At 40.5% G+C, this 12,488-nt stretch overlaps 1 protein-coding gene across 3 annotated transcripts in view; it reads left to right on the top strand.

Moving 5' to 3' along the window:
* The first annotated feature begins 2,159 nt into the window (after positions 1–2,159).
* The window catches only part of LOC100711460 (calcitonin gene-related peptide type 1 receptor), a 32,413-nt gene continuing 22,084 nt past the window's right edge, over positions 2,160–12,488 (top strand). Inside the window, exon 1 of one of the 3 annotated variants that reach the window (XM_013270249.3) lies at positions 2,160–2,364. Coding sequence is in view for 2 of the 3 variants with exons in the window: in XM_019353204.2 (XP_019208749.1) it covers positions 3,543–3,589 (47 nt within the window). In the remaining variant the exon portion in view is untranslated. Of the gene's footprint in view, positions 2,365–2,385; positions 3,336–3,355; positions 3,590–12,488 lie in introns of those variants that run through there. The other 2 variants (XM_003443247.5, XM_019353204.2) reach the window with 2 other exon arrangements.

Here is a 12,488-nt window from a genome sequence, read left to right as displayed (position 1 = left end):
AGGTTCTCTATAGTGACAAACCCACTGAAACGAATCACCTGATATAGGTTTAGTTTTATAGGCTGTAACTTTCTGCTGTTTTGAGTGAAGAAACTCTGATGAACCTGTAAACAATCGTCGTATAATAGTTAGCTGCTGGAATACATCGATCCCATCGACGATAGAAATATCACAGTGGGATTAGAGTGGTCCAAGAACTTTGTAAGAGTCTTTTTCCTCTAAAATGAAAAGTGGATCCAAATCATGCAAGCAAAGTGAGTCCAACAGCATAACAGAGACACAACATCCCATCAGTGCAGGATCAAGGGTTCAGATATTTCCTCAGTCTGTTACGCCTCTGTTTATGTGCTTTACCAGCTGGCGGTGACCCTCGCTGTGGCTGAAATCACTCAATATCAACTGAATTCTGAGTGTGTAAATCCACTTTGACACCGTGTTCCAATAATAATCTCACAGAGCAATTCCCTGTACTCTACAGAAAATCCAGCCTCCTATGAATAAAAGGGGCTCATTCTACATAAAGAAGAATTAGTAAAGCATTCATCACGTTGACAGAAAAACATCTATAAGTAAATGCTAATGAGATTATGTTTTTACCTCTATTTCTAGCTTATAATACAATAACTCCTCATCATATGTCAGATCCCACAGTGGAATACTGTTTGTTTGTATCTTACTTTACTAGAAAGTGTTGATGTATATATGTGGCCTGTCAAGAAAAACACATTCCCCTGTAGGGATGGGTACCGGTGTCCGGTGCCATGATGGGACCGGTTCTGACATAAATGGTAGTAACCAGACCGAAAAGCAGCGCACATTTCGGTGCTTTATTTCGGTGCTTTTTTTTTCCTGAGCCAATTCTAGCCAATCATTTTACGTTTCCGAGGATAGTAGGCGGGGCCAGGTACGTAAATTCTTTTAGAGCAGAGATACAGATTAAAAATGCCCAAGGCGAAGTGTCAAAGGTCTGGCTGTACTTCGCAGCAGAAGATGCAAACTCAGCAGCCTGCAACAAGTGCTTTAAGCTGATACTGTGATACTGTCAAAGGAGGTAACACCTCAAATCTGATGAAACACCTGGCCATGCATAGCGGGTTTTTTTAAAGCCGAGAAATGCGCTGTGTTTGATAGCTTGCTGCGAGACCTCACACCGTGCACATCTACTGCGGGTGTGGTGCCTGTTATCGGACCCGAAGTTAGCAACATCCCCCAAAAACCCGAAGAGTAGAGTCCTGGCCCCTAGCCCTGTCAGTGTAGCAGAAATGATGAGGATGATGATGGCAGCAGCAGCCGTTCTTCTCTGCGTGAGTAGCTTCATGTTGTTCGTGTGTAATTAACGTTGAGTACGCTAACCACATTATTACATTAATGCATGTAAGGTGAACTAGCAAACACCGTTGTAGTTACATGCGTCTTCTTGTTTGATGGCAGATACTCCCTTCACCCTGGCCAAAAAGGCTAAAATGACCAAAGAAAAAGTGGAAAACAGTTAAACATGAGAGGTTTTTGGACAAAGTTTGTGTTTTTTCCATTGTTTAAGCACTGCTTCCAGCCAAGAGTGAGACCATATATGCCCTATAGCTGCAGAAAAGGCTAACATTGTTATCTTTTTACAAAAAAACAGTTAAACATGAGAGGTTTTTGGACCAATTTTGTGTTCTCCATTCTTTAAGCACCGGTTTGAGCACCGTTTAAGCACCGGCACCGTTTCAAAAGTACCGGTTTGGCACCGGTATCTCATAAAACCTAAAGGATACCCATCCCTATTCCCCTGGCATGTCATTTTACCAGTGCATATATGTTTATGTACATGCATATATGTTACATGCACAATTATATGTCACAGGTAGAAGTAAATTAAAATATAAGCCGATGTCTTAACCCAGCCATGAAAGAAGAAAATTAACAAAAAGGAAGCTCAGACGTATGATTTTAATGTTTCTCTGTTTAAAATGATCTCTTTCATTGTTTCTGCAGGCCTGGATCGAAAAGATCACTCAAAATGCACAAAACCGTTTCCCCGGTGAAGTGCCCATGAGCAAAAACGCTCTTTGATAACACAAACTGTGTATACAAGCCTGCATTAGCGTGTAGGAGTTAAAGGGGCACATCATCCTGCACTGTGCCGAGCTCGCCACAGATCGCAGGTCCTCAGCTGTAGCCTACAGTGTGATGTAACAGGAAGTAGTGGGTTGCCTTCCAACGTCAACCTGACAGCCGTCTGAGCTGCGCTCATTGAGCGCCGGAGGTCCGCCGTGTCCAGTTCTCTGCGCTGAAGCCGAGGAAGAGAAGACGCTTTGGGGGACTGCTCTGAGAGTTTTTTGCGGTTCCTGCCCCTGCGCTCCGGTTGGATTTTACTCTGTGGTAGGACGCTCTACAGTGGAGTGTGAATTGCGGTCTAAGCGCTGTGTCTCTTCCATGTTTTGTAGGCAATTTGAGCCGCAGTCACGTCGAATACAATTAGCGCAGAGGTGACAGGGCATTCTGTTGGTTTATCCAGGACATTTCAGCTGTATGTGCACGGAGGGAGCCGGGGAACATGCACTTATAGAATGGCTGAGCCCACTCTGAACGATGAGCATCCGTTTGAGCCGCATTGTCCCTCTGTCACGAGCTGAATGTGAGAAATGTCGAGGTGTAGGAAGAAAATAAAGAAACGGCTTTGTTTGTGCGCTTTGGACACCGTTAGGTCACCAAAACGCGTCGTGCGTGATTATTTCTAATAAATTTATATCTTCGTTCCGTCTAATGAGACATTCGCGCTCACCCCTGTCCCGTTTTCAGGTGGTTGTAGGATCTTTTCACGCGTGCAGAAATTATAACACTGTTAGTAAATGAATTCAGAGGTTAAATTTTAAGATGCATACATTCGATTTGACATCTAATTTATACATCTACTAATGACTGATACCTCATAGGAAGGGATGAGACGTAGTCAGACGTTTTTTGTTTTTTGTTTTTTTAACATTGATTAAACGGAATAAGAAGACTCAGCTCCATTCAGCACCGAGGCTTTGATGTAAGCGATGGCCACTGGTTGCTAAATCATCTGCATGGTTACATAAGGGGCAGATTTGGACATGTTGGAAGTTTGTGGGCTGGACAGTGAAAGGGATGATGATGATGAATGATGGTTGTGATGATGGTGGTGTGTAGGAGGAGGATGTGATGACGATGGCCACAATTGGCGGACTATATTCTGCTGAGGAAAGATGCATTGGAGTCATTACAAGGGAGGTGACAGAGCAGAGGTAACTCCCAATCTGAAGCTGATTGGGTTTTTCACAGCAGAGTTTCTGGATATGTTTAAACTCCGTGGGTTTTGCAATGTCGAGGTGGAGTATTCTCAGATGACTTCTTGTGTTTATTAAATATTGTTTAGCGTAATTTAGCACTTTTGTTATGGTGATTGGGAAATAACAGCAGTTGAATTCATTCAAAAAGTTGAGCCAAAAGATTTTATGTGCCGATTTTATTTGCTGTTTTGCTTTTAAACGTGCAATTTCAACTCAAGCCTTAAGTATTTGAAATCTCCACGACCAATGAAAGAGGATGTTTGGAAAACTAAAAGAATTCAGTTAAATATTAAGTAAGTTGCTTTGGTCACTTCAGATCATTTAAAATGTGATAAGTTTAAGATGCAGAAAAAGTCATTTCAAAGCACATGTTTGGACCAAAGTTAACTTCTTCTTCTTGGAATAAACACATTTTTAGATCTCATTTCAAGATGAACAGTGATTAATATTTCATAAAAGGGCTAACATAAACAACAGAAACAGAAATTTCTAATTAAAAATGACTAAAAAGTGCTTTAACTTTGGATTATTTTGTACAAAACCAGGGCTTTTACTTTGAAGGAACTTCTTTTACTAGTTGCATGTCAGAAATTACTTTAACTAAAGTGCATTAACATTATTTAACAGTTTTCAAGAAAAATCAGAGAAATATTTAGCAGAAATATAGCAGCACTAGTTATTTTCTGCTTTGCTGTCTCTATGATGATCTCACAGATGTTCAGATTTGTCACGCACACCTCAAAAACAAAAACAGCCCATTACTCCAGTGCTCCACCCTGAATGTCACACCTAGTTAAATGTTAAATGTTCAAGTTTACATTATATGAACATGTTTATTCTTAAGTATAGGAAAGGTAAAATAATGTTGAGAAATGCCAGGAAGTAAGTCTAGTAAAACAGTGGATCTGCTTTCCTGTCCATGCATGTCGGCCGTCAAGACACTTTGGACAGTGAACGTATCGAAGCTGCCAGTTGGCAGGGCTGTCTAATGAGTCTTTGAGGCCATTTTGCTCTGACATCTTCCAGCGGCTCGGGCCTACACCAAATTCATGAGCTGATTGTGCAATGGGAGTGTCATGCAGCTCATCACATTTAACCCATGCTGAGTGTTTACTGCCCACGTCTAGAAAGCAACTATTAAATGTGGGTGAGACAAAGATCTTGGCAGCAAAGCTCCCCAAACCTTTGCAGTCTTCATGATATAGCAGAGCTTCTCCTACAGCCGTGGCATTTAGAAAGCTGTGCCAGTGGCAGCTCATTCGCAGTGTAGCCGATTCATATGGAGAACCATGAAAAAGAGATTTCTTCAGGCCTTAGAAAAAGCTTTCATGTGGCCTTTTTGTAGTGATTAAATGTGTGTTGAAACTGGAGCTTTTTGTGAAGAATTCATCCTGTAAACCCCAGGTGACCTTCTCTGGTGAGTGCAAAGGCCATCCGATTCACAGTCACAAGCGTAATGATGATTCTCGTAAAACGTCACCCCTCATAAATCACCAGGACACAGCTCCTGATCGATTCCTCTGTTATCTTCCTCGTCCTGTTGGGGACACTGCAGACCTCTCAGACCTCTATAAAAACCTTCATGACCACTGGTTTCTTGCAGCACCTTTCGCTGTCTGTCAGATGTATTCAAATTGATTCCCTATCATGTTTCAAACTGAGTCACCACCTCTTTTATATATTATATATTTTCTTCCCTGCTCACTCAAGACTGAAGCTATCGTATTACACAAAAGCACAGTGATGTACATATGCAGCACTCCCCTCAGATTCTGGATTCAGTTTCAGGGATATGAAACCTTTTGAGGTAATTTTTCCACTCATACATTATGAAGGGTAAATGTATTTCTCGTCTCCAGTTTAAATTGAGGTGCCTGATGGGACGTGTCGCAGCCTAATGTTGTCGGGAGCAGCTTCAGGACGGCTTTGTTGCTGTGTAGTGATTGGCATTTTGAACTGCAGCACTTTGCGAAGGATAGAAGGAAAGGGCTGCATGGTTTCTAAGGGTCTTCCATGTTTGTGTGAGCTAAACAAACTGTGAGTGATACAAGCTTCTTGATTTAGTGTGTGGGAGGGGGCTTCTGGCATACACAATAGAGGAAATGGTCCCTGGGAAGAGCTGCATGTTTGTCTTCCAAAGGTGAACCTGGAGTACTAGCAGATGAGTATAGAGCGATTTTTTTTGTTTTTGTTTCGCCATATAAACTCATAATAAATTCTTGGGGCTTTGATGGAAGATCATTAATAAATAATCTGTTACATTAAGTGCAGAGATTTCTTGTTTGAGAGAGCTTGTTTCCAACCACTTTACACTGCTTCACATTCCTCTTCCACCCTGTGTTTTCTGCAGCTCTGAGCAAATGTCTGCAGCAGCCATTTCTGTTGGATTTCCAATTAGCTAACTTACTCTAGCGTGAAAATATGACTATTATTACTGTCAAGCCCAGGCTGCCGTAAGCTGTGCCAAAAATCTCTCCATATTATTGTAGTTAATTGGTTTTCAAGGTTAATAAAAGTCTCAAATTGCTTGATCCTCATTGAAAAACACAATATGTTATTGTCTGTAGTCTGTGTTATGGTCATTATCACAACGTTGCTTTGGTTAAACATATAGGGAACTATAGCCACTGGGAAAAAGCTCTGTTTGCTGTAAGGGATTATTTGTGGATTGCAATACCATGAGTGGCCACTAGGAAAGATTAGCAAGAAGGATGACTACAAGCCACTAAGGGTAATATTTAAAATTCATTATATTACAAGATTACAGATATTAAAATGGTCTGTGATACAATTCTCTACAAAAGTCTTGAGCCACCTCTCATTTTTTAAATATTTTGTTTCCAAAGAGTCAGACTTTTGTATTTTTTTTAAGTGATCTGGAGCAATGGTTGGCTCAAGACCTTTGCAGCCGATGGTCTAAATATACTGACTTGCCAATTGACTATGTGCACGTTAGCATATGCTACTTCCGGTGCAAAAACTCCTGTGGGGAGCTTTGTTTCCGGTGTCCTATTCACGCCCTGTTTAATGTCCAAAAGAAGTTAACCAAATGAATGAATTAAGCGTCGATTTACATTTCTATAGATGTCTTGGTCATTTACCCAATATAACTGTAAATGATGTTCATGGACTTGTCGATATTTTGCCCCCATGCCTCAGAGCAAAAGAGAAAAGGGATTCAAATGTTATATTTCTCAGCTGTCCCTCGTTTATTGCGGGTGTTATGTTCAAAAAATAACCAGCGATGGGTGAAATCAAGTAGCCAATTTTATTTTTTGATGCGTGGACATCGTGGACATCCAGTACTGCACTTTTTAATTTAGAAGGTAAGTCACAACATACCCTTCATACATACTAATGTATAGAAACCCTCACCAGCAATCGTTCATTTTTTGTGTGGCTTTTTTCACGGTTTGTTAACATGCTGTGTAGGTGTGGACATAACGGGAAACATCTGTGACTGTTGTTCATCTGTAGTTTGAATGCTGAACATTTGCCTGTTTAAAGAATAAGACCAGTCACTATACAGAGATGTGCTTCTGAATGTGGACGATGTGTCTTATGCTGCAGTGATGCAGTTCTGCTTGTGTTGAGTGATGCAAACAACCGATCGATCTAAACTCTTTAAACGTCAATCACGTGGTTACCGGCTACCGGCGAAAATAATCTGGACGGTAAGCCAATTTCTGTCTTAGAGCATTTGCGCCGCTGTGTGTTTTTGTGGTCTTCTTTTGCGGCTAATTCAGTGAATTTTGGTCTGATCGTGGTGAAACTTTGTGTGTGGAGTCAGTGATAGCTCTGGGAGCTAACCAGCCTATCTTTAATCGGTTACTTACATGAAGTCTGAAGAATTTCTCGTTCGGTTTTGTTTGTTTAGCGGACTTCTGCGCATTTACGTAACTGCTCGTTTAATCGCGGCTTATTTTCGGTGTGTTTGGTGGTTGTAGAAATGGTTTATATGACATTTTAGCTGAGATTATGAGGTTTCTGTGGATACCACACATGTCTGGACTTATATTTCTCAACCCGCGTTATAACCGATTAAACGTGATCTCCTCCTTTTTGCCCCCGGTACCGGAGACGTGGGGCTTAAGTGGTTAAACGTCAAAATCTATCATTAGATTTTTTTGTGACACAACAGTGGTGAGTGTTCCCACCTTCTGCTCTTTGGAACTTAACGCAATCTTTCCGTTTTCAAGTTTTGGACATGATTTTGGAGTATATCTTCGCAGTAGCGATTTACCGCAAAGTAAAGGTACTGGAAATGTGCAACCCCACATCCGGCCTCAAACCAGGAAGTTAGCATTTTCTCGTGCACATAGTCAATCTCAAAGCTAGATTTGGAGGTGTAGTACCGACATGATTCTCCTCCTTGTTATGGAGCTAGGATTCAAAATGTGTTATAGAGCCTCTTAGCAGCTCACATGCAATTATTAACACCTCAGGACAGGAAAATACCTTATAAAATCCTTAGCATGTGCACTGACAACCATAAAACTGCCCCAAATATTGCAAATGTGTCTGAGCTTTCTTTTTTGTGGCAATGAAAGGAAGTGCTGTAACATTTTAACTGTATTTTTTGTCATTAACAATAGAACAAAAAGGTAATCTGAGTACTCTATCATTTTACTTTGTAAAAAGTTACACCCAATACTACTAGTGACACAGTATCCATGTAACCATCAGACATGCATGAGACTGATGCTCTGCGTAGTGTTGAAGCCAGACAGAGCCACAGACCGTATAATGCACTAGATTTCCTGCTAATGCTGCTTTACTGTCCAGCTTACAGACAGGATCTTGTCTTGCTCTGGATCCTTATCTTGCTGACCTCTCTAGTGACTAAGCAGACATCTACTGGGGAGGTCTGCATGCTAGTTACTCCTCAGCCTTACCAAACAAACACTGTCTGCCTTCAACCTCTTGTAGCATGCAATAATTCTTTTACTTTTTCATTATCTGTGGTTTGAAAAGTTTGTCTTATTTTCTCCAATTAACACTTAATTTTCTCAATCTTTTTACAGCTAAAAGCTCTTTTACTGATAAAACAAGCAGTCCGTTATACATTTAAAATAACTACCATTTATGACAGCAATAAGGGACAATGTCATGTAAAACTAATTGTAAAAGAGCATTAGTGATGACTTTCAACAGATTCAGATATTCTCCACAAAAACAAATATATTTATTGAAGCTCTCATGTGTGGGCTAAGCTGTTAAAATGTTTTTGTTACACAAACCCAAGGCACACGGAGAAACTTGAACCGCTTAGTAGTGACGTGAATAGCACTTTCAGAGGTCAAGTCTAGGACCCACAGCAAGCATACAGAGGATATTCCTTGGCTTCCTTCGGGCTGTTAATTTTGAGCTCCAGTGTTATTTTTGTCGTGGCACTACCCACAGGGAACCACTCATACAGGTCCCTGAGCAGCCTGTGCTCACTGTTGACTGTTGTTAAATGCTAAAAGAGGTTTTCAGCCAGAGATTAAATAATGCATCACAGAACAACCTTACTGCTTTTCTGCATTCAGTGTGTGTGTGTGTGTGTGTGTGTGTGTGTGTGTGTCTGTGTGTCTGTGTGGAGTGTTATGTGCTACCTCTGGAATTCAAGAATTCATTTTCTTAATGGAGAATAAGATATGAAGCTTTGGAAATGGTTGGATGTATGTAATGAAATCGAACACAGGGGGGATTAAAGAATGGTGCTTGACTCACTTGGAGAGAGATCCCAAAGGACATTTTTCTGGGTTTATAATATTTCAACAGCACAAAGAAAAACAGCCAATAAGTGAGTGGAGGCTTCATTGATAAAATCCACAGAAATGAAGAACCATTTATCTATCCTGAAAAAAAAGAAATAAAGAAACTGGGAGAACATGTAAACACTGATTTAAAGCTTAAAGGCAGTGTTTGGCCGGAAAATCCTCCGCTGGCTGCCATTTTAATGACCAAGAATCCCCACAACAGACAGTCATGGAAATAAATTTGGTGAAAAGCAGCAGCTTGTTAGGATGCAGAAATGTCACCCAGAAACGGGGGAACAATTCTGCTGAGGAAGCTTAAGCTATTGTATAAATCTGTCAAGCTGTCAGTGCATTTAAAGCACTTTACAAAGAAAGTCAAGTGACCTGTAAAAATGTGGCTCTATGCAGTGGAAAGAACGGGTGAAATTAACCACACATTCCCACCAGCCTGTGCTGTATGCACCAGGTTACACACTGGGCATGCTCAGGAGGTTATCCATGTGGTTGTATAGCTACTTCAAAACATTTACATCGCCACCGCAAGAGCAGCTATATGGATGCAGTGCAAGACGGAGCCTGGTATATTTTTAACCAGAGTATTTTTATCTAGGTATTTGTACTATTTTTTCCTTTGCGCAGACCAGTGGCCTCTGCAACAGGATCCTTTTCCTATGCTAAGACCTTTAGTATGCAAAGGTAACTGAAGACAGCCTTGGTGTTTGTTATTTTTTGTTGTTGTCAAGATTAATGAGGAAACGCTAATGAAACAAATTCACTTTCACATTCTGAGTAAAATCCAGTATTATCTCTTCAGCAATTCAACGCTTGTCTGTTGGCATGCTGCATCGTGTTCATCTTTTTTTTTTTAATCTCAGAGTTTTGGAAAGAAATGTGATTGTTTTTGTAGGCAGAACTTGATTAGAAGGATCAGTAGAACTGTAAGAAATATATGTAGATGGTTAGATTAGCTTAGTGAAGACAGGGGACAGGTTAAAACCGCTATGATGTAACATGGCTAAAAGATACTGCTATTTGAGCAAATAAAGAAAACTGTGTAGCCAGAATAGATTGGGCACTCCTTGGATTTGAGTCTTTAGGTTTCTGGAACTCTGCTGAAGTGATGGGACATCATTGTTTTCAGAAAGAAACATTTCATTTGATGTATTAATACTGCTGATTCTATGGATGGGGCAAACGTCATCCTCAATGAGACCACATATGTCATCTAAAGATGATTCACAGTGATGCTCCCCTCAAAAGGACAAGCAGATCCAAACCACACCAGCAAAAGGTCCTCCAGAGCAAGACGGTCACCATTTTTTTTTTCCTTTTCTTTCATCACCTATCAGTAATCTCCCTAGAGCGTAACTCTAAAGATCACTAGCAGGTTATGCCATGTCTCATCTGTGTTTAAAAAAAAAAAAAGAATCTAGTATTTTACGTTGTCCACACAGAAAACATTTAATAGTTCTAAGTAGTAGTTGTAGTACAGTACTCAGCTGTATTTTTAAAGGGTTCAAAGGCTACTGTGTGAAAGTACTGCAGAGTATGGCTGCTCTGTCTAAATGTTGTCACATGCCAACAATGTATTTTCAACTTGTTTCACATCCCCTAACAGACAAAGAAACACCAACACTAAACAATACTTCATAATGATTCACCTATGCTCATACAAATGTGGTCACGTACACTGACAAACTGCAAACATCCAAGTGTGACAGAAAAATTCTGTAATCCTCTGAACTTTGCCAAGGGCATCCCTATTGCTCTGCAAAACTGCAGAAGTACTGGGTGTATCTATATGTAGCAATAACAAAATTGTTGGGATGCATAACACATGGGCCCAGATGCACTGAGCAGCAAGTCCACGGTTTAATCCCTGACCTCGGACCATTTGTTGTATGACATTCCCATAAACGTTTCCCTACATTTCCTGGCTCAGCTGTTGCTGTCAAAAGCATAACAATGCCACAATCTCCCCCAAAGTGATAGTGGTATAACAGAAGGACACATACTTTCAAATTCCTTGAACAGTCATAATTCCCTAAGATGTTTAGCTGCACATGCATTTCCCTATGCAGGCTCAGAGTCTTCACGCTTCCCTAACTTGCTGTATAACATCTGGCATCGTCCAACCGTATTTACCACCATAAGCCTCTCCTTTCTTAGTTGTGGAGATGAGTTTTAGAATCCACTCTTTTCAGCACCGCCGTCATAAATAGATCCACGTGCTTGCCTTAAGGACACTGGCATGCTTGTGAGGGTGTGAATGAAATGACATGAATGTTTTGGTATCTGACTTGCTGTCTATTTCAAAACCACAAGAACACAGCCTCCCTCCTGCCCTGTTAATGCAAAGAATATTGCATTGCTTTAGTCTGGGTGGGTGGAAGGAGATTTGCAGCAGTCTTTTCATGCAACAAAGAGGACTCCTCCTTCACATTAGTGTGGGAATGCTGTTGTTTTTCAGACATCTGGTGATGCCCCTGGCAACTGGGAAGTCTGCTCTCATGTCCCAGGCTTGTTAAGATCAGTTGCTATGAGGTTAAACTCCTATTCAGGCATTTTCACTCCCTTGAATAAAAGCTACATGTACAGCTGATCCTGTGGAAAACATCCAATAGCTAAATTTGTCCCTGTTGATCAGAAGGGAAGCTCTCAGAGGAACCGTGTTCTCACATCCTCGTGGTTTTTGAGTTTGTCACTCTTGTTTCCCGTATATGCGCGGTCAGCATCATTTAAAGGCATGCAGAATTTTTTTTCTTCCTTTTTTCTCTTTCAAAGACCCTCCTCTGTCCTCTAAAATAATTATCAGTTTGCGATAATGCAGTAAAACAGTGTGAAACCAAGCAGGTAGGAACGCTTCCTTTACTCCTTGAACACATTAAGTCTTCCTTGTCAGAACGGCTCTGTTTAAATAATCCATTTTGTGTCAGAGGAAATGAAGATTGTGTACACTTTGCAGCGAGAAACATAATAAAAGAGTGGTTATAAGTAATTGTCAGTCATAATGAGTAATTCTTATTGTATGTAATTGTATGCTAGTTGTTCATTTGGAGTGATTTCCTGCTCTTGAACTACTCATTTTCTCAACAAATGTGTACGCTGGCTTATGAAGGCACAGACCAAGGACATGTGCTGCTGTAATACAGACTATGATAATGAGTGTCTAGAGAGAAAGAGTGGATTGCTCTCACCAAAAGAATCATTTTTATTTCTGTACTTGCTACAACCTGTTTTCGGGTCATAAAAAGATAGTCCTTTATGTTTTTAAACAAAAGCCATATACTGAATTTCAAATCTAACAGCTAAAAAACACATATTGTACTGAACATCACAGTGGGAGCACATGGCGAGACTAAACGTGGTCTGTATATAGGCACATTTTATCCATTTTATGGATTTTATACATTTTATGAAATGTTTCTTTTCAGTTCACGATGCCATT

This window comes from Oreochromis niloticus, linkage group LG16 (assembly GCF_001858045.2).
Source record: "Oreochromis niloticus isolate F11D_XX linkage group LG16, O_niloticus_UMD_NMBU, whole genome shotgun sequence".
Lineage (NCBI taxonomy): Eukaryota > Metazoa > Chordata > Actinopteri > Cichliformes > Cichlidae > Oreochromis > Oreochromis niloticus.
This window is presented reverse-complemented; position numbering and strand designations above follow the sequence as displayed.